The 23304-nt window shown below is 39.6% G+C and overlaps 2 protein-coding genes across 2 annotated transcripts; both read right to left on the bottom strand.

Moving 5' to 3' along the window:
- Nucleotides 1-1317: 1317 nt before the first annotated feature.
- On the bottom strand, nt 1318-2265 carry LOC133240942 (olfactory receptor 6M1-like). Its single transcript, XM_061405923.1, has one exon. The coding sequence runs from the start codon at nt 2263-2265 to the stop codon at nt 1318-1320; it is 948 nt and encodes a 315-aa protein (XP_061261907.1).
- A 17226-nt stretch (nt 2266-19491) lies between these two features.
- Nucleotides 19492-20439, bottom strand: LOC133240943 (olfactory receptor 6M1-like). Its single transcript, XM_061405924.1, has one exon. The coding sequence runs from the start codon at nt 20437-20439 to the stop codon at nt 19492-19494; it is 948 nt and encodes a 315-aa protein (XP_061261908.1).
- Nucleotides 20440-23304: the final 2865 nt, after the last annotated feature.

Here is a 23304-nt window from a genome sequence, read left to right on the forward strand (position 1 = left end):
CCCCTTCTACCTTCCTGTGATCTGTAAACATTTGTCCACTGCTCTACCTTTTGACAGACAATATTCTTTCTTTTTGGATATTGTTCTTTTATAATATGCTGAATCCATTTTGAAGACAGTACTTTCTCTTCCTGATCTTGCATGACAGATTCTCTGCCAATTCTTAAGGTTTTCATCTTTGTTTGTGTAGCTGGAAGATTCATGACCATGCTGGTAATGACTTAATTTTGATCTCTGAGATGCCTATTGTCTTCTCCCTTTTCCTAAACTCTCTCTCTTTTTAAATTTATTTTTTTATCTTTTTGGCCATCCCATGCAGGATGCAGGATCTTAGTTCCCTGACCAGGGATTGAACCCTTGTCCCCTGCTTTGGGAGCACAGAGTTTTAACCACTGGATTGCTCAGAAAGTCTCTTAGGCTCTCTTTTTAGATGCTTGTCCCCATTGTACCTGTATATATGCATATAATTATATATATATTTTAAAAACTAGTGATGTAGTTGGGGAAAGACACTTAATCTCAGTGAACCTCAGTTTTCTCCTCTGTAAAATGGAGATAAAAACATCAGCTTCTTAGGAATTCCCTGGCAGTCCAGTAGTTAGGACTCCATGCTTTCACTGTCAAGAGTTCAATCCCTGGTTGTGGAACCAAGAGCCCTCAAGCTGAGGTGGTGCATGGCAAAAAAAAAAAAAAAAAAAGAAAGAAAAGAAAAGAAAAATCTGCTTTCAAGGTTAAGAGGGTTAAATGTACATGCTTAATTACATGTACAAACACAAGTTTATGTTACTCTTCTTCCCTGTTTTTGTATTATTATTATTTACAGTATTTGGCTGTTAGGGATGCTTCCCATTATCTTGTAAATTCTTAAAACACTCAGAAGATTCACTTTTAGTTACATGTAGTTACATGACTTAGACTATCTCTGTTAACCCTACTTTAACTAAAAAAAAGAAAAAGGAAAAGCACAAACCATATTCCCCATTCCACAGATGAGAAACTAAGATCAGAGAGGTTACTTGTTACCTGATAAAAAAGTGATAGAGTCAGGCTTAAAATTAAGGTTTTCTGACTCTAGTTCAATATTTTTCTTTAATTCATTCAGTTCTGTGTGTGAGACGGCCCAATTAAGGTTCAGACCATATTATTTTCTTGATGTCTGACTTGTTTGCTCTGGACCTTGACTATAATACTTTGCATCAGATGAGGTGCGAAACTTTTTCATTTCTTCTTACATATTTTTGATTTTATGGTCTTCAAGCATGCCTTACTCCATATTGTGTCCAAGAGTTGGAAAAGCCATTCTTAGCAAGCAACCTTTCAAGGTTTCCTGTGCAATAAGGACACAATTTTGTTGACTGCATCTCTCAAAACTTCCTTTACCTTTTCATTCCTTAGACTATAAATGAAGGGGTTCAAGAGAGGGGTCACCATTATGGTGAGGACAGCAGTCACTTTATCAAATTGCAGGGAATGACTCTGGCTGGGTCTCACATACATGAAGATGTTGCTCCCATAGGCAATAGAAACGACAGTGATGTGAGAAGCACAGGTGGAAAAGGCTTTCTGACGCCCTTGGGCCGAGGGGATGCTCAGGATGGTAGAGATGATGTAGGTGTAGGAAACGGTGGTGATGAGCAGTGAGGTCAGGAGGATGAGAGAAGACAAGAGGAAGCTTATCATCTCAAGGAAATGAGTGTCTATGCAGGCCACCTGCAGCAGAGGGGCGATGTCACAGAAGAAGTGATTAATCTCCTTGTGGCAGAAGGGCAGCCTGGACAGCAGAATGACTGGGCAGAGCACGGACAGGAAGGCCCCCACCCAGCAGCCCAGAACCAGCAGGAGACACGCCCTGCTGTTCATGATGATGGTGTAGCGCAGGGGCTTACAGATGGCCACATAGCGGTCAAAGGACATCACCACCAGCAGGATGAACTCCACGGTCCCCAGGAAGAAGAAGAAGTATGTTTGGCTGATGCAGCCTGCAAGAGATATGGTCTTCCTGTCGTTGAGGAGAAAGGATAACAGTTTTGGGGTAACTGAGCTAGTGAATAAAATGTCCAAAAATGACAAATTACTGAGGAAGAAGTACATTGGGGTTTGGAGGCGATTATCAGCCCATATTAGGGAAATGATGACTCCATTTCCAGTTAGAGTGAGCATGTAAGTAAACAAGAGGACCACGAAGAGGAAAATCTGAAGCTTCTGGAGAGCAGGGAAGGCAGTCAGGATAAATTCGGTCACCGTGGTCTGATTCTGCACATCCATTGAGTGCAGAGCAAGGTGGGCAGCATGCCTCTGAAAAAAAAATAACTGAATATAAAGATGAAAGTCAGAATAAATAGGTTTTAAACTCCCAATAGCATCGAAAAGATGCAGTAGAAAGAGCTCTGAATGGAGAGTAAAGAGTTATTTGTTTCCATCCTGTCTCTGACCCTAGTAAATGTAGGATCTTGGATAAATGACACTCGTTCTCCAAACAGTCTTCCCATATTTAAAATTTTTGGTTGATGGAAACTATCTTCATAGTTCCCTAAAGCTTGGTGACTTTTTTATTCTTTTTTATACAATGCTTATTTTCTACTTTCCTCTTTCTGACCTACTGTTTTCCAAGCTAAGTTCTGAGCATAAGAGGAGAAACCTACTTGAGAATCCAGTCAATCAATTTGGAAAATGGAGAAAACGGAAAGTTAATAAAGCCAAGTTAGTTTCCTTGAGGATTTTTTTCAACTTTTCAGGTATTGCTTAAATCAAAGAGCAGAGAAATGAAAATTGTACAGTCAAATGAGAGGAAATATATCTTTGTTTCTATTGATACTTACATTTGTTATTGGTATTATGTGTTGAGTTAATATAATATCAGGTTGGGCACATATTATTTTAATTTAGTAGTAATTGAATTCTCCATAAAGTTCTGCGGTATTTATTTATTTAATTTTTTTGGCCTTGCTTCGAGCCTTGCAATATCTTAGTTCCTCAACCAGGGACTGAACCTGGCAGTGAGAGCACTGGGTCCTAACCACTGGACTGCCAGGGAATTCCCTATGGTTTTTATTTTTTAAAATTTGCTATAATCATATATGTTTTAAAATATCTACACTGTTATGGAACTAATAATATATGTATCATATGTATGTATAATATACAAGGTCAATAATATATGTATCATAATTTGTGAAACCAATTTTATATATTTTGAAAAACATCTTTGGGCAAATGGTCCATGTTCTTCTCTTTTGTTCTTTGCAATGTTATGTCTATGGCTACGTGGAGAATAGACTTTACCCTCCCATTCTCCAAATGATTCTAAACAGGTTTCTGCAAATAAGACTTCCATACCATATATTCTTTTCAGCCACTGGATGATCACATTATTAATGGTAGTTCAAAAATGGCCACAGAGAGCCTTCCCTGATGGTCCAGTGGTCTGGGAACTAAGATCCCACATGGCTTCACATTGCAGCCAAAAAATAAAAAATAAATATAAAGGCTGCAGATAGTGTTTGAAGCATTCAGCTTAATCTCTGGATACTGCTCAAATTTGCTGAATATCTATTGCATGCCTATAGAATGCAGTCGACCCACTGTCCTTTGTTGTAATATTTTGTGAATAATCTTTTAGTTTCAAGTTAAAAGAAGAAAATTATGAACCCTGAGCTGGGTTCTTTCTAAGCTTAGAGCCCACCTGGTTCCTCTTTAAAGGAAAGCATTTTCCTCAGGCTCTAGTTGGGATACATAACTCCTAGCCGCTGTCTTTGCTTTAAAGACATGCTTTTCTGAGCAAATTTCCATCTGAAAATTTGGCTGTGACTTTTTCTGCCCCTTCATTTGCTTCTTCATTTCTGTTCAATACTTATTTATTGTACAAATCAAACAATCTGTATTATTTTGATAGTAAGAGTTTAGTACTCACCTTCCCTGTTTTAAATTAGGAAACATTGGTTTTGTAGAATTATTTGACATTTCTGAGTAAGTAAATTCCTTTACAAAATGCATAATAGCTTCCATCCATTTAAGAGTAAAAAAAATAAAATTACTACACATTTAAAAAAAAGAAATAAAGTGCACAATAAATGTAAAAAAATAAAAGAGTAAATTTTGAACATAATTGGATCTGAACAACTTGACTTGCTGGTGAATTTGTAGGACAGCTCTTTTTATGTTCTTTTTAATCCTTGGCCCTACATCTATAAATGAGTATTGATCACCTACATATTCCTTTCCAGTCTAAATACATCTTTTACTTCCAGTGAGGGTCAGCATCCTTTCTACTCAAGCGACTATTCTTTGGGCACAAACAGCACTCATATTTTATTAAATAAATAGATCAGAATTGATGCACTCCCCCCCATGCAAAAGGTTGCAGCTGCTCAGCAAAGGTAAACTCAGGAGCCTGCATTTCATGTATCAAATACAGATTGTATTATAACTGTACCCTCCTGGTGAATGTCATCTTTTCTTTTGCTGATAATGTGGCATCCATGTAGTTCTATTAATAAATAACTGATTGCTAAAATGTTAAAGCTAGGCATGAGAAAGGAACCCAAACACCAAGGTGACTAATTGATCTTTCAGGGTTTAGAGACAGGGTCTCAGGAAGGAAAAAATCTAGTATGAAAGAGAACAGTGTACAATTGCAAGATGCATTATTCCATTTCTCTCATAATCTTCCAAATTGTTTCAAGGAAATTTGTTTCATTTTCATGTTATCAAAGTTCTCTGAAGAGTCTCACCAACTGAAATAAGGTCTTGATACCAGTAGGAACTCTTTCCATCACAAATATTCTAATATTCACTCCTCCCCTACTGCTCCTGCACCCAGATAATAAATCTCTCAGCTGTTTACTACTGCAGGAAAGTCATAATTGTATCGGTGAAAAAGTCTTAATGTTATTGAGGTTTGTGTGTGTGTGTGTGTGTGTATATTAGTTGCTCACTTGAGTCTGACTCTTTGCGACCCCACGGACTGTAGCCCGCCAGGCTTCTCTGTCCATGGGATTCAGGCAAGGTTACTGGAATGGATTGCCGTTCCCTTCTCTAGAGGATCTTTCTGACCCAGGGATCAAACCCTGGGCTCCTTCATTGCAGGTAGATTCTTTACCATTTGAGCTATAGGGAAGTTGTTCATATTGAGGTTTAGTCTAATAATAACATAGAACACACTTTATAGAGAAGTAGAAACATTTTAACCTTCCCTTTCTTTAGCCCTCCACACCTTCATCACTGAGCAGGAGACTGACAGGTATCTTAACAGAATACAGTAGGTGTTCACGAATCTACATCTCATCTATTCTATTTATTCTTCCATTTATCTAGTAAACCTCCTCTATAATATCCTCTATTTTTCTTCTAGCCTATATAGTCTTTGATGGCCCTGATAGGAACCTAATTTCACTCTGATATTGTAAAATTTGAATAATTTGATATCTTCAAAGTATTATGCCATTTTTTAACAATAAAAATATGGGATGTTTGAACTCAGAGTTGCTCTTTGCCATGGTTGTCACAGGATCATATACTTTTGGGAAAAAATGAGATTGGGAACTTTCTATTTGGCCTTATTTAGGTAAAATACACTTCTCTGAGAAAAATTAAAAATGCTCTCCTCTGTAGAGTCTCTCAAATTCATGATAGTAAACCACCCCCCCCCCAAGTTTGTGTTAGCCTTTTCTATTACAAATGGTCTGTATTAGATCTCAGGGTCCCATCATGTCCAGCACGAAAGGTTCTGGACCTTGACAACCTGTGTATTACAATTTAATTATAACCTTGACAAACGTAGGCTTTCTTTTTCTGGTCATTTTCCTCACTACCATTTTTTCTGTGGATCCTGAAAATTTGCATAAAATTGCACATTTCAAGAATTTGGCCATAGGAAAAAGATGGGGAGTATAGCAGGTCTTGGAATCAGAGAACTTGTGTTGTATTTCTTGTTTGGCCATTTAGAAGGTCAAGATCTTTAATAAGACTCTAAAGCAGCCTGGGTCTTGTCTTCCTCATCTCTAAAATGAGGATGGCTGTCATGTCAGATTGATGGTCCTAACCTTGATGTTCAATATGTCTTTAAGAACATAGGGCTGAGGAAGGATGAAGAGAGAAGGACTAAGGTGTGGAGATGGGTATATCTGAGATGCTATCAGGAAAATGTGAAAAAGTTCAATTGTAATTGAGGTACATTAAACACATGAATTTACATAGTTATAGTAAAGGTATTACATTTGACTTTGCCATCACTAATTTTTTTGGCAGGGCAGTAATTGGACTTTAACTTACAAAATACACATGCAAACCCATGTATTAAGACTCAGACTGTGTAAAATATAAATATAGATACATGCAAAATAAAATGTACTTACATTATACTGATTGTAGAACAGCTGATATTTTCTTCATTCAAATATGTTAAGAACCTCAAAATTGTGGTATTTTCTTCTCGAGGCTTCCATCCATTATTCTTTACATTCTTTTATTGCTTCAACTTTGAATTCCATATAAGTTTCTCTCAGTCTTACTCTGAGACTCTTTTCCATATAATATACATCTCTTTCTTCAAAATCACACCCAGCGGTTATTCAGTTTTTGCTGAAGTACTTCATCCACCTCCACTGAATGAAAATCTGTCCTTCTATAACCTCTGATGATTTTTTTCAGTTTTTTCTTATTCCTAGGAAAAAAGTCTAAGTTTGGACTAATACTAAATTCCAAGTGTTATTTTATTATTTAATCATCTATTTTACACATTTGGTGAATCTTAATCCAGAATGTTTTCCTGAGTTTCAAGCAGTATGTTGTCTGAATCACATTTTTGCCAACAAAGCAGAATGGTGAGTTTATTGATAAAGTCAGACCCAGGGAGTTTAGTGATAAAGTCAGACCCAGTGCATTAAGAGTAAGTTCTCTGACTTCCAGTTTCTATCTCTGACAAAAAGACTCAAAGACTTTCTGCCTGAAATATTCCTAAATCTTAGATTTTTTTTCTCACTTGTAGGGGTGTAATTTCCTGTCTACTCAGTTAATTTTTATATCTTCAGTGGCTCCATCCAGAAACGTGGAACTCCTCAAAACCACAGACTCTTAGGTTAGAAGAGAACTAAAGGGCATATCAGATAGTCTGGTGCTAAAATATTCTGTACTGTCTCTGTTGTCTAGTGATGTGAAACTATTTCTAAAGGCACATCATTTCACTTCAATGATCTTGATCGTCAAAAAACTCATATTTTCATTCAAACTGTCTAAAAACTTCCTTCATTTTGTTTAGTCACTCCTGTTCATTCATCAGGCATATTGTGACTTGATTTTAGACATATCTACTTTATTTTCTTTCCCCTGGAAATAATATTAGTTTCTGGATATTGAAGTGGTTCCAGTATTACAGATTTTACAGTCATATTTAGAGGTTTGGTCTAGAATGGCTCTTGGGATTCTAGGATTAAAAAAAAGGTTAATTATTATTATTGCAATCCTGGGATGTTAGAACTGAAGTTACTAATCACAGTTAGAAAGTTAAGGTCTCCTAAGTGACTCTCTTGGGTGTTTATTTAAAGTAAAACTTAGAGATAAGCTTAAAGTGTTAATGAACTAAAAACTTGGAACACTTACATAAGAAATGTTTGCAATATGTTGAAAACATATTAAGATGCTTTTCAAACTGAGATTATTTATATGCTATATGTCTATATACATATTTTTAAAAAGTATTTGATTGAGATGTGATCTATACACAACAGGCATGTTTAAGGATATAAATTTGTTGATTTTTGACAAATTTATAGTCACATAGCCACCACCACCATTACAGCAGTGGCTTAAAATATCTATTTTACCTCAAATATTTCATGTGGCCTTTTGCAGGTCAATGCGGTCATGTCCCTACCTAAGCACTGGACAACCACTGATGTGTTTTCTGTACATATAATTTTGATTTTTCAGCTTTCTAAACATAAACTCAACCTGCAGAATACAGTTTTCATGTAACCTGGGCTCCGGGCTTAATCTGAGTGTTTTAGGCGTCAGTAGTTTCTTCATCACAGTTTCCTTATTTGTTCACCAGAAAATGGGCACCTGAGTTATTTTCAATTTTTGTTTATAATGAATTAAGCTTCTATGAACATTTGAGTTCTTGCTTCTATATGAATATTTGTTGTTCTTTCTTTTGGACTCGTTCCTGGGAGTTCAATTACCGAGTCACATGGTAAATATGTTTAACGCTATAAGAAACTGTTAAGGTGTTTTCCAGAGTTGTTCTGTTATTTTTCCTTGTATCAGCCACTGTGAGAGTCTCATTGTTCCACACCATTGCAAATACTTGGTCTTTTCAGTTGATTCTTTTTTAAGTGCATAGATGGTGGGATCACCTAATTTATCTTCATTTTTCATCTTTGTTGAGGTATATTTCACAGTAAATTGGACATGTTTACAGGGTACAATGTGATGATTTAGCACACACATCTTCTGTGAAATGAATATCACAGTTGGGTTATTGAACAGATCCTTCCCCTCACATAGTTATGATTTTTTTGTGTGTGAGATCTTAAAGTCTACCATCTTACCATGTATCAAGCACACAGTACAGTATTATTAACTACTGTCACTATGATCTATGAATGCCCGGAGGTTATTCATCTTATAATGGAAAGTTTATGCCTTTTGACCAGCATCTCCTTATCTCTCCATTTCCCAGACACTAGTAACCACCATTCTACTCTCTTGTTTTTATGAACTTGATTTATTTTTATTCCATGTAGTAAGTGAGATCATACAGTTTTTCTCTTTCTTTTTCTGGCTAATTTCAGTTAGCATAATGTCCTCTAGTTTCATCCCTGCTATGGCAAAAGTCAGAATTTTCTTCTTTGAAATTTTGAATAACTAATAAATAATATTATCTATCTACATATCATCTATCTCATCTTCTTTATCCATTCATCCATAAGTGGACACTTATGTTGTTTACATATCTTGGCTAGTGAATATGAAATTACAGCTATCTCTTTGAAATACCGATTTTGTCCTCTGAATATATACTCAGGAATTGAATTACTGGATCTTATGATTATTCTATTAAAAAATTTGAGGAACCCCCATATTATGTTGTATAGTACCTATATCAACTTACATTTCCACCAACAATACATAAGGGTTCCCTTTTTTCCTCATGCTTGTCAGCATTTGTTATCTGTTGTCTTTCTTGATGACAGCCATCCTAAGAGGTGTTATTTCACTGTGGCTTTGACTTGCTTTCCCTGTTGGTTAGTGATGTCAAGCACCTTCTCATGTACTTGTTGGTTATTTGTATGCCTTCCTTAGCTATTTAAGTAAAGCAAGAAGTGTCACTTGTCATCCAGTTCTACAAGGATTAAGTCACTAGCTACCTTCTACTATAATATATGCTGGATTGTACATAGCCAAAATCATGTATATACTGGACTCTACCCCTAACTCTTTGGAGCAGTTTCAGTCCTTGGCCATTATCACTTTAAAGTATTGCACTTACCTTTTTTTCCCCTTCTATCATCTCTCTTTATGAATTTCTAATTACATGTCTGCCAGTTATCTATTTATACTTCTCAGCTATTTTCTTGGGCTCCAGAATCACTGCAGATGGTGACTGCAGCCATGAAATTAAAAGACACTTGCTCCTTGGAAGAAAAGCTATGACCAACCTAGATATTAAAAAGCAGAGACATTACTTTGCCAACAAAGGTCCGTCTAGTCAAGGCTATGGTTTTTCCAGTAGTCATGTATGGATGTGAGAGTTGGACTATAAAGAAAGCTGAGAGCTGAAGAATTGATGCTTTTGAACTGGTGTTAGAGAAGACTCTTGAGAGTCCCTTGGACTGCAAGGAGATCCAACCAGTCAATCCTAAAGGAAATCAATCCTGAATACTCATTGCAAGGACTGATGCTGAAGCTGAAACTCCAATACTTTGGCCACCTGATGCAAAGAACTGACTCAATGGAAAAGACCTTGATGTTGGAAAGATTGAAGGTGGGAGGAGAAGGGGATGACAGAGGATGAGATGGTTGGATGGCATCAGTGACTCAATGGACATGAGTTTGAGTAAGCTTCGGGAGTTGGTGATGGACAGGGAAGCCTGATGTGCTGCAGTCCAGGGGGTCGCGAAGAGTTGGACATGACTGAGCAGCTGAACTGAACTGGGCTCCATCTCTACCTGTTATCATCTGATCTGTGATAATGGATCAGGATCATAAAGAATTTTTCCTTTATGGCAACTTGATGTGGAGACATATGGTGTATCTAGGTGAAACTGACAATCTTGAACCCCCTAGGTCACTCTCAGCCTTCCTTATAGGAGTGAATAGCTTTCACTGTGGTGTTTGAGGAAACCTCATGCACCCCGTGTTCACGGTTCAGAGTAGCATTATTTACAGTTGCCAAGATATGGAATCACCCTAAGTGCCCATAAACAGATGGAAGATGTGATATGCACACATGCACACACACACACACACGCACACGCACGCACACACACACACACACACACACACACACACACTGGAATACTACTCAGCCTTAAAAAAGAAAGAAATTTTACCATTTGCAACACCATGGAGGAACCTGGAGGACATTATGCTAAGTGAGATAAGTCAGACAGAGACAAATATTGTATAATTTCACTTATGTGTGAAATCTAAAAAGTACAACAAAGTGAATTTAAGAAAAAAGCAATATACTCATAGAAATCAATCTAGTGGTTACCAGTGGGGAGAGGGATTGGGAGAGAAGGAATATTGGGGTAGAGAATTCAGAAGTACAAATTATTATATACAAAATGAATAATCTATGAGAATATATTGTACAACACAAGAAATATAGCCAATATTTTATAAAAAAATAAGTTAACTATAAGCTGTAAAAATTGTGAATCACTATGTTGTATATGTGGAACTCATTGTACATCAGGTGTACTTCAATGAAAAATTTAAGAAGTCAAAGAATACTTAGTTTAGTTATGAATTTGAAAATGGAACCCGAGAGAGGTGTTCAGAGAAAAACTAAATTAAGTATATTGTGTATATAATCAGGAGATTGACTGTATTAAACTCACACACACACAAAATCAAAGCCCACCAGAAAATATACACTGAGTTCCTTCCAGAGTGAAAGTGAAAGCTGCTCAGTTGTGTCCGACTCTCTGTGGTCCCATGGACTGTAGCCTATCAGGTTCCTCTGTCCGTGGGGACTCTCCAGGCAAGAATACTGAAGGGTAGCCGTTCCCTTCCCCAGGGATCTTCCCAACCCAGGGATCAGACCCAGGTCTCCTGCATTGCAGGCAGATTATAGTCTTCCTTCCAGAGTACCAGGCACTTAGAGGCCATTTCTGTTCTCAACTTGGGAACTCATGTTGACCATGCACAGCTTGCAGTGGGTCTGTTCCCAGGTTTCAGCTGCTTCTACCCCCAAAGACTCACTCCAAACCACCAGGATTCATGGTGCTGGGATAAAAGGATTCAGCCATGTGACCCAAAGGGCTTCCCTGGTTGCTCAAAAGGTAAAGTGTCTACCTGCAATGCGGGAGACCTGGGTTCAATCCCTGGGTGGGGAGGATCCCCTGGGGATGGAAATGGCAACCCACTCCAGTACTCTTGCCTGGAAAATTCCATGGACAGAGGAGCCTGGTAGGCTACAGTCCATGGTGTTGCAAAGAGTCGGACACGACTGTGTGACTTCACTTCACTTTGTGCTCCAAAGGCCAAGTTTTGGGGATCTGTTCTATTTCATCAACTCAGGTCAGACCAAAGCATGGAGCAGTTAATGCCACAGCTTCAGTTAACTTTTTTTTTTTTTTGCCATATTGCATGGCATGTAGGATCTTAGTTCCTAGAGCAGGGATAGAATCCATATGCCCTGCAGTAGAAGCACAGAATGTTAACCACTGGACAACCAGGGAAGTCCTCCAGGCAGTCTTGTTAAATTACTCTAATTTAGGAAGACAACATTAAATAGATATTACAGCCCTTTGCAGCAACTGGCCTTCCCCCTGCCAAAGAAAAGTTAGAAATTGCCTTCTAAGTTAACCCACCACCACCTCGGCGTCCAAGGCACAGATGAATTTGGGTCAGGTGATCATAGGTGGTGCCTGACAAGAGTGGTGACAGGGTCCACAAGGGTGTCCAGAAACGGGGTTCTGGAAAAGCAGCCCGGTAGGTCTGTTACTGAGTCCAAGCTCACTCTGTCAGCTGGTGGCACAACAGTCCAGTAAGTCAGGAGATGAGGTGTTGAGAAAAGGAATACGACTTTGTTTGGAAAGCCAGCTGACCAAGAAGATAGTTGACTAGTGTCTCAAATTAGCCACCTTACTGGGGTCTGGATGCCAGTTTCTTTTATTGAACCCAGAGCAGGAAGAGGTGAGGAAGTAAAGTAAAAAGACTATTAATCTTGCAAATATCTCCTGGAATGGCCAGCTTTGAGGCAAGGGTTGGGGGTGAGCTGTTAATTTTCTTCTCTCTTGCAGCCACCTACAGGTGGACAGGGTCCTGAGCAAAGGCACTTTGGTTTAACCTTCAGGCAGAGAGGTAGGGTTCCTCAGGCAGGCCATTACGTATGGACAGTATCCTTTTGATAAACAAAACCAACGGGAAGCAAAGGTTAAAGTAAAACCAAAAAAAACCTATCTGCAGTCAGAGTTTGTTCTTGGCTATAACAGGTCCGGTGAGGTCCAGTGATTCTGAGAGCCCTTTCCAGAGGTGGTGGATTAGCTCAAGTGGCTGCAGTCTGTGATGGATCCCAGTAAGGTGACTTAAATCACCTACATACGACAGTCCTTCTGGGTCTTCATTTACATTTGACCAATTATCTTTTTTCTTTTGTCACACCTGACTGGTCTGTGAACCCTCCTCAATATATATGAACAAATTTTCTCTAAGATGGATCCCACTTTAGAGGCCTGTGGGTTCCTGTCCACACTTACTATGGGGTGGGGCCACTTCCCTTTTTGACCCGCCGGAAGGCTTCCTGCGCATGTGCAGACAGGGAAGTCTTCCTTGACCTCTAGGGGCAGACATCTTATCTCTTTACGTTAACTGAGCTCAGCTTTTGCCACTAGCTTGTCCTTGGATTGTCTGGGTGAGAACAAAGTTTGAATTTTACTCCACTTGAAAAACATCAGGTGTCTGGCCCAGAGGCCCCTCTGTCTCCTACCTCATTCCCATTGTTGGAGCTGAGATTCTATCTTCTTCCTGTCCTCCTTGACAACACAAAGTTTGCTTTCCAGTCAGTTTACCTTAAGGGTACAAATTAAGACCTGGGAGCCCACTGGTGGTGGGGCCTGCAGGCACCGTGGACAGGACACCTGAACCCAGAGGTGCTTCAGTTTGCAGCTCTCTGCAGAAAAGTGGCTTCCAAGCATGGATGTCTCTTGCCTGTGCCCTTGTTGTGGATGAGGTCGCCAGCCTGGTGCAGGAAGGACAGAATTGCTCTTGGAAAGGCTAAGCATTTGTAACTGAAGCTCTTCTGCCCAGTATACATGGCTCTGAAGTTCTCTATCTCTGGGAGGATGGCTGCCTTCAGCTCCAGCATCATGCGGCCCAGTGACTGCTCATCCAGGTACAGGAGCAGGTCTCTGAGGAAGAGGATGGGCGGCCGGCAGGGAGGAGCCTGGTTGCTCCAGGGGGGCAGCGGAGTAGGTGGGACCCCCTGCGCAGTGCATCTTCTGGGGCATGGCTCTGGGTGGGACTGCAGGGCAGGGAGCGGAGACCATAGAAGTGAGTCATGCGTGCCCAGAGGGCCTAGTGCTTAGCTAAACTTTGGACACACCCCAAATAAATGGCTTGATACAGTTCACTGACACCTTTGAGAATTTTTGTGATTTGATTGGGATGTATGCTCACAGTTCTTCTTACTGAAAAATCTGTTACAGCTGAGTCTGGAGGAAAGAATGCGTAAGAGTTAGCTGATAAATGGATAGATGAGTTCCTTACATAACACAGTGGTTCTCTGGTTAAGATGGCCTTTATTCATAGTTGCCTGTGTTTGCATACTCAGTCCTGTTGGACACTTTGAGACCCCATGGACTAGCCTTCGAGGCTCCTCTGACGTCTGGTCCATGGAATTCTCCAGGCAAGAATAATGGAGTGGGTTGTCACTTCCTTTTCCAGGGGATCTTCCTGATTCAGGGATGGAACTAGCCTCTCTTGCATCTCCTGCGTTGGCAGGTGAGTTCTTTACCACTAATGCCACCTGGGAAGCCCCTCTCCATAGTTAAACGGATATACATTTTCTAGCAGGTGGATACTGTCTAAAATGTCTACAAGTTAGTTTGGTATATTTTCTGCCTCCATTTCCCATATTGAAAAACAGTAGTTTGAAGCATTTAGCCACAGGTGAGTATAGGAAGAGGGAAGAATTTTCTAGTTGTCTTAAAATTTGGGACAAGCAGTTTCATTTTCCAAGTTAATCTAATTAGAATCACTGTAGAAATAAATATCATTACCTGGTATTATAAGTATTGATCTTAAGAATAATATCAAACAACATAAAAAAAACAGTATATTTATATGATTTCTCAGAGCTTATGAAGTCTTCGTGTGCTTTCAGTTTCAAGACTGGTCCAACTGGAGACTCGGTCTATTTGGGTACCTACATCATATTTAAATGACCTCATTTGTTCAGGATTTTCTTTTTTGTTTAAATGATACCAGAATGGGTTTTTGGAATTAATGGAATTAATGAAAAGCTAAAATAGCACAAAGGGCCAACTGTAGTTATCTTTACTGGACAATAATTTAAATAAAAGCAAACAATTAAAATAGGAACTTCCCAATAATTTTGCTGCTTTCCAGTCTTTCTTCATCCTCTGGGGCTTGTAAATTCTTCTGGTTGCAAGTGATAAAAGACAGTTTAAGGTTCAGTATTTGCTTAAAAAAAAAGCATACTGTGTCCTCTTGTTTACTCTTACATTCTGCATCATTATGACTAGCAATTTAACACTAGTAAGCAGAAAAATGGCACCTAAAGGTATCCTTGTCCTGTGAATATAATATACCCATGAACTGTGAATACACTTATCCCTTTGGTATCCAAAGGGGATTAGGTCCAGGATCCCCATACTAAAATTTCTTGATGCTCTAGACCATTATATAAAATGGCATAGTAAGGGCTTCCCTGATAGCTCAGTTGGTAAAGAATCTGCCTGCAATGCAGGAGGCCCTGGTTTGATTCCTGGGTTGGGAAGATCTGCTGGAGAAGGGATAAGCTACCCACTCCAGTATTCTTGGGCTCCCTCTGTGGCTCAGCTGGTAAAGAAATCCACCTGCAAAGCAGAAGACCTGGGTTTGATACCTGGGTTGGAAAGATCCCCTAGAGAAGGGAACAGCTACCCACTCCAGTATTCTGGCCTGGAAAATTCCACAAACTGTATAGTCCATGGGGAACAAAAAGAGTCGGACACGGCTGAGCAACTTTCAGTTTTTTTTTTTATTTGCTTCTAAACCTGTGCACCAGAGAAGGCAATGGCACCCCACTCCAGTACTCTTGCCTGGAGAATCCCAGGAATGGGGGAGCCTGGTGGGCTGCTGTCTATGGGGTCGCACAGAGTCAGACACGACTGAAGTGACTTAGCAGCAGCAGCAGCAAACCTGTGCACAATACTCTTGAAACTTTGCATCATTTCTAAATTACCTATAAAACCTAATAATGTAAATGTTATGCAAATAGTTGTAAGCTTGAGGCAAATTTAAATTTTGCTTTATGGGAATTTCTGGAATTTAATTTTTCCAGTGCTTTTGATTGACAGTTGGTTGAATCAGTGGATGTGGAACTCAAGGATGTGGAGGGTCAGCTCTATACACTTTAGTTGCAAAAGGGACTTTACAGAAGTAACTCAGGATGTGGACCTTGAATTGGTGATGTTATTGTGGATTATTTGCTTGGGCTCAGTCCAATCAAATGAGTCCTTAAAAAGGAAGAACTTTTTCCAGCTGAGTCAGAGAGGAGATGGAAGAACAAGGAGCAGAGATCTGACACATCAGAGAGAGCCTTGCCACTCTGTCGTTGGCTTTGAAGGTGGAGGAAGTGGGGGAATGAGCCAAGGACTGCAGTGCCTTCTAGAAACTGGGACTGGTCCTTGGCTGATAGTCAGCAACATAATAGGGCCTTAGTCCTAAACTTCAGGGAAATGAATTCTGTTAACAACCCAAATGAGAAGAAAATGAATTTTCCCCTAAAGCCCCTAGAAAGGAATACACCTTGTGGATGTTAGCTGAGTGAGATCTGTATTAGACTGTTGACCTACAGAACATAAGATAATGAATCTGTATTGTTTTAAGCTACTAATTTTGTTATGGTAGCTTAGGACACTAAAATAGTATTGTTTAAAATTCCATCTTAATTACTGTTTGATTATGAGTATGGATCAGAAAATTATATGAATGCTTCATTCCTGGTGATCTTTTTTACCTTCTTTAGATCTTTACACATTTGTCCACTGCTCCACATTTTGATGGACAACATTCTTTTATAATATTCTGAATCCATTCTGAAGACAGCACTTTCTCTACCTGCTCTCCCATGACGGATTTCCTGCTAATTCTTAAGGTCTTCATCTTTGTCTATGAAGCTAGATGACCCAGGACCACACTGGTAGTGGCCTGTTTTGTCTTCTGATGCCTCTTGTTTTCTCCCTGTTCCTAAGCTGTCTTTTGGATGCTTGTACCCATTGCACCTGCTCAGTGACTGTGTGGACAGAGGACAGTTTGCCCCTTGCCAACTCCTTCCTCTTACAAATAGGTGAATCAGGCGAGGACATCATGAACCTCAATTAGACCAATCTGATCCTCTTTTCAGAACTTTTGATTTAGAACTCAGATAATTTAAAGTGAATGTTGATATAAATAATGTATGGGGCTTCCCAGGTGGCTCAGTGGTAAAGAATCCGCCTGCCAATGGAGGAGATGCAGGTTTGATCCCTGGGTGGGAAAATCCCCTGGAGAAAGAAATGGCAACCCACTCCAATATTCTGGCCTGGAGAATCCCATGGACAGAGGAGCCTGTGGGTTAAAGTCTATGGGGTTGCACAGAGTCGGACACGACTTAGTGAGTAAGAAACAACAGATGGTGCTGCCGCCGCTAAGTCGCTTCAGTCGTGTCCGACTCTGTGCGACCCCATAGACGGCAGCCCACCAGGCTCCCCGTCCCTGGGATTCTCCAGGCAAGAACACTGGAGTGGGTTGCCATTTCCTTCTCCAATGCATGAAAGTGAAAAGTGAAAGTGAAGTCGCTCAGTCATGTCTGACTCTTAGCGACCCCACAGACTGCAGCCCACCAGGCTCCTCCGTCCATGGGATTTTCCAGGCAAGGGTACTGGAGTGGGGTGCCATTGCCTTATATCTCAAATGTTTGAATGTACTATATATATATACATATATATATATATACAGTTATATATAGTTATATATTTGTTGAATATATTTATGATTAAAATATACATATATTTGTGAACTGAAGCAGCCATTACTTTCTATGTGCAGAGAGAAATGGAAGTAAATATTCTGTAGAGAAAGAAACATGAATCAGGAATGTACTAGTTTGCTGTGATGCCATAACAAATTACCACAGACTTGGTGGCTTAAAACTGCACTAATGTGTTCTGTTACAGTTCTGGAGGACAGAAATCCAAAGTCAGTTCCACTGGGCCTAAACCTGGTTGTCAGTTATGCCCTACCAGAGGCTTTAGGGGAGAAAGAATTCATTTCCTGGCTTTTTTTCAGCTTTTGAAGGTGCATTCCTTGATTTGTGGCTCCTTCCTCCATCTTCAACGCCATCAGCACAGCATCTTCCAATCTCTGCTTCCACGATCACATTACCTTCTTTTGTGTGGTAAAATCTCCTCTCTGCTCTCTCATATAACAATGCTTGTGATTATAGTTAGTATCCATCTGGTCAATCCAGTATCCTCTCCCTATTTCAAGTTCTTATTCACTTTTACAAAGTGCAAAGTCCCTTTTACTTATGTGCTCTGTGTGTTACATTTGCAGGTATCAGGTATTAGGGGTTCTTTGGGGTTCATCATTCATTCAGCCTACCACAAGATATTTGGGGAAAAATCCCATAATACAGAGATCAATTAAGCCCCCCCCCCCATCCCCGCCCCCAAGCTGGAGAGAGATTTTAAGGAAAGAGAGTATCTGCCTTGTGTTTTTTAAAGGATTTTTAGATCCTGATTCTAGCTCCTTTGTAGACCTTGCTATTTTTTACCTCCTAAGATTTTATTAGGTATTCTTATTGTAATAAATACCCATTTTACTTAAGCTCACTTGGTTACTTTTCCCCATTTGTTTTCCCCCAACCACGTGAAATCTAGGATATTAATTCCTCTATAGATATGACCATATTGGCCAGTTGCCACAGACGATCAGTCTAGACTGTCAGTTACTGCCCCTGAATAATTGGTTTTCCTTTCAGTCCGTCGCTTCTCAAAATCTGTTCTCACTCATCCTGATACTTCTTGGTCTGCAGGTTTTCTAGATAATGAGGACTGGCAAGGAATGCTCTTATCTCAGAAAAAGTGGATAACTTCCATGTTAACTTGTTTCCTGTCTTAACTTTCTTCCCATTTAATATTTCATGATATAAGGAAGTGCTGAAGTAGCCTGGAGTTCACATACATCTGCACATACATAGTCAAAACCAGTGATGTAGTTTGGGGCAAGATGCTCAGTGAACTTCAGTTTTCTCATCTGTAAAATGGAGATAAAAATATCTGATTTTCAAGGTTGTTAAGAGGATTAAATGATATATATATATATAAATATATATACATTTAAGTACACTGTATAACACTGAGATATGTTATTCTTCTTCCTTGTTTTGTTGTTGTTTTTCAAAATTATTATCTGCAGTGTTTGGCTGAGGGGGATGAAGCCAATAGTCTTGTGAATGATGAAATGCCCAGTTATGAGTTCACTTTTGATTACATGTGGTTTCATGTCTTAGACTATTTCAGTTAAGCTTATTTTAACAAAAAGGAAAAGCACAAGCTGTATTCTCCACTTTACAGAAGGAAATGAAGGTCAGAGAGGCTGTATCACCTGCTTAAAAAAACACGTTAGGATCAGGCTTAAAATTCAGGTTTTCTGACCCTGGTTAGTGTTTTGATATTCTGTGTGTGAGACAGTCCAGTAATCGAGTTCAGAGCATGTTTATTTTTCTCTGTGGCTCAATTACCTCCTTTAGACCTTGACTTTGCCTCTGATGTGGCAGGAAGTTTTTCATTTCTTCTTACACATCTTTGATTTTATGGTCTTCAAGAATACTTTACTCCACATTGTGTCCAAGATTTTAAAGTGTCATTTTGCTTTTTTTTTTTTAATATTTATTTATTTATTAGGCGTTAGGCATGTAGGATATTTAGTTACAGCATGTGGGATCTAGTTCTCTGACCAGAGATCCAACCTGGGCCCCCTGCATTGGGAGCACAGAGTTTTAGCCACTGGACCAGGAGGCAAGTCCTGAAAGTGTCATTTTTAGGAAACAAACTTTCAAGGTTTCCTGTGCAATGAGGATATAATTTTGTTGACTGCATCTCTCAAAACATCTTTTACAGTTTTATTCCTTAGACTATAAATGAAGGGGTTCAAGAGAGGGGTCACCATTATAGTGAAGACAGCAGTCACTTTGTCAAATTGCAGGGAATGACTCTGGCTGGGTCTCACATACATGAAGATGTTGCTTCCGTAGGCAATAGAAACGACAGTGATGTGAGAAGCACAGGTGGAAAAGGCTTTCTGACGCCCTTGGGCCGAGGGGATGCGCAGGATGGTAGAGATGATGTAGGTGTAGGACACGGTGGTGAGCACCAGCGAGGTCAGGAGGATGAGAGAAGACAAGAGGAAGCTTATCATCTCAAGGAAATGAGTGTCTATGCAGGCCACCTGCAGCAAAGGGGCGATGTCACAGAAGAAGTGATTAATCTCCTTGTGGCAGAAGGGCAGCCTGGACAGCAGAATAACCGGGCAGAGCACAGACAGGAAGGCCCCCACCCAGCAGTCCAGAACCAGCAGGAGACACACCCTGCTGTTCATGATGATGGTGTAGCGCAGGGGCTTACAGATGGCCACATAGTGGTCAAAGGACATCACCACCAGCAGGATGAACTCCACTGTCCCCAGGAAGAAGAAGAAGTATGTTTGGGTGATGCAGCCTGCAAGAGATATGGTCTTCCTGTCCTTGAGGAGAAAGGATAACAGTTTTGGGGTAACTGAACTAGTGTATGAAATATCCAGCAGTGACAAATTACTGAGGAAGAAGTACATTGGGGTTTGGAGGCGATTATCAGCCCATATTAGGGAAATGATGACACCATTTCCAGTTAGAGTGAGCATGTAAGTAAACAAGAGGACCACGAAGAGGAAAATCTGAAGCTTCTGGACAGTAGGGAAGGCAGTCAGGATAAATTCGGTCACTGTCGTCTGATTCTGCACATCCATTGAGTGCAGAGCAAAGTGGGCAGCATGTCTCTGAAAAAATAATAAAATATAAAGATGAAATTCAGCTTAAACTTTCAACTGTCAATATCATTGCTAAGATGCAGTACAAGAAGATCTGAATGCAGAGTCGAGGGTGATTTGTTTTCCTTCTCTCTGTAACCCCATTAAAGGGAGGACCTTGGACCAATACCTTGAGTTCCCTAAACTCAGTATTCTCATAGTAAAAATTTTGGTTTAATAGAATTATCTTTGTGATTCCATAAAAATCTAGTCTTCATGACTTTATTTTTTTATACAAATCTTCCATTTTTCATTTTCATTTTTCCTAATGCTATTTTCCCAGCTAAATTCTGTGCCTCCTTAACTGAGAATCCAACCAATCAACTTGAAAAATTGAAAAAGGAAATGTTAATAAAACTGAGTTGCTTTTATCAAAGTTATTTCAATGTTTTAGGCATTGTTTAAATCAAAGAGCAGAGACAATGAAAACCAGACAGTCAATGAAAAGGGACTTGTTTCTGTCTCTCCTTGCGTTCATTATCAATATTTTGTTGGGTATCAAGTTGTACCCAATTTACTTTGCTGTAATAGTAGTTGATGTCTCCATCAGGCTGTATAGGTTTTCTTTGTTTTTATTTTCTATAATGATATAAATTTTTATGTTTACACTGTTATGCAACAAGTAGGTCAATGGTCTGTGTTTCATAATTTGCAAGTGATTTCATATATTTTGAAAAATTGTTTTTGGGAAAATGGCCAATGTGGTTCTTTTTTGTTCCCTGCAATGTCGTATCCATGGCAGCATCCAGAAGAATAACAAAATTTCCCCTCCCATTTCCCAACCGATTCTTTTTTTTTTAATTAAAATTTATCTGTTCGTTTTTTGGCTGCATGGGGTCCTGGTTGCTGTGTGGACTTTTCTCTACTCACAGCGAGTGGGGGCTGCTCTCTAGTGTGGTGTGTGGTGACTTCTGTTGTGGAGCACAGGCTCTGGGTTGTATGGGCTTCAGCAATTGTGCTGCAGGGGCTTATTGCTCTGCAGAGAGATCTGCGATTGATCTGCAGTTCGATCCCTGTCAGGGACTGAACCCACGTCTCCTGCATTGGCAGGTGGATTCTTTACCACTGAGCCACTAGGGAAGCCCCCTTGCCTCCAATTGATTCTTATAGGTTCTCTCACTCATCTCATATTCTTTTCAGCCATTTGAATATCATGTTTGTTATTAATGGTAGTTCAAGTACGGATACAGACAGTATTTGAATCACTCACTTTTATCTCTGGAGACTGCTCAACTTTGGTGAATAACTACTGTATAGAATGCAGTTGCCTGCTGTCATTTGTTGTATTATTTTGTGACTATTCCTTAAGTATTAAGTTAAAACAAGATACTCATGAACGCTGGGCTAGATTATTTCTGGGTTTGGAGCCCACCTGGTTCCTCTTTAAAGGAGGTCAGTTTCCTCAGACTCTATCTGGGGTAAGTAACTTCTAGTAACTGCCTTTTGACTTAAAGACAGGTTTTTGTGTGTGTGTGTGTGTGTGTGTGTGTGTGTGTGAACAAATTTCATTGACTTTGTCGTCCTGTAGGAACCTCTTTATTTCTATTCAACTCTCACTTATCCCACACATCTATGCATCCTTCTTATTTTAATAGCAAGTGTTTTGTCTTCACCTTCTCTGTTCTAGCCAGGAAATATTGGTTTCTTAGACTTTTTAACTTTTCTAGGTTGGTGAATAAACTCCTTTACAAATGCATACTTGTTTCTGTTCATCTCAGATTAATTTTTGAATGTAAGAGGATTTGAACAACTTGACTTGCTGTTGAACTAATAGGAGAGCTCATTTACTTTCTCTTAATCCCGGGCTCCAATTTCCACATCTATAAAAAGGAGTATTGATCATCTACATTTTCCTTCCAGTCTAAATAACATCTTTTGTTTTCCATAAAGGCAGTCACAGTCTCTATTTAAGCCCCATTCTTTGGGTACAAGCCCCATTCATTTATTTATTCAATAAATAAAACAGCGTGGTGGAGAGCTCCCTGCTTAAGTATGAGGGTGCAGCTGTTCGAGATTAAACTCAGTGCATTTTCATGTACCAAATACAGATTTCACCATAATCTATACCTTCCTGGTGTGTGTCACCTTTTCTCTAGTTGTAAGTGTGGGATCCTTGTAGTTCTAGAAAACTGATTGCTGCCACATTAATGCTGGATGTGGGGAAGGGACCCAAAACCAATGAGTCTGATAGATCTGACCTTTCAGGGTTTAGAGGCAGGGAGCATCGCAAGAAGGTAACAGCCTAGGATAAAAGAGAGCAGTTTACAATTGCAAAATCCATTATTCCATTTCTTCGAATAACCTTCCAAATTGTCATAAGGCAGTTTGTTTCACCTTCTTTTAGGCTATCAGAAGTCTTCAAAGGGTCTCATCCATTGACGCAGGGTCTTGGTACCAGAAGGAACTCTTTCTACCACAAAATATTCTAATATTCACTCCTCCCCTACTGCTCCTGCACCCAGATGATAAACTTCCAAACTATTTACTAAAGTGAGAAATAGTTTCTGGGTGAACCAGTGTCCCATCACTTCATGGGAAATAGATGGGGAAACAGTGGAGACAGTGTCAGGCTTTATTTTTGGGGCTCCAAAATCACTGCAGATGGTGATTGCAGCCATGAAATTAAAAGACGCTTACTCCTTGGAAGGAAAGTTATGAACAATCTAGATAGCATATTCAAAAGCAGAGACATTACTTTGCCAACCAAGGTCCATCTAGTCAAGGCTATGGTTTTTCCAGTGGTCATGTATGGATGTGAAAGTTGGACTGTGAAGAAAGCTGAGTGCCGAAGAATTGATGCTTTTG

The sequence above is a fragment of the Bos javanicus genome, chromosome 29 (assembly GCF_032452875.1).
Source record: "Bos javanicus breed banteng chromosome 29, ARS-OSU_banteng_1.0, whole genome shotgun sequence".
NCBI classification, from domain to species: domain Eukaryota; kingdom Metazoa; phylum Chordata; class Mammalia; order Artiodactyla; family Bovidae; genus Bos; species Bos javanicus.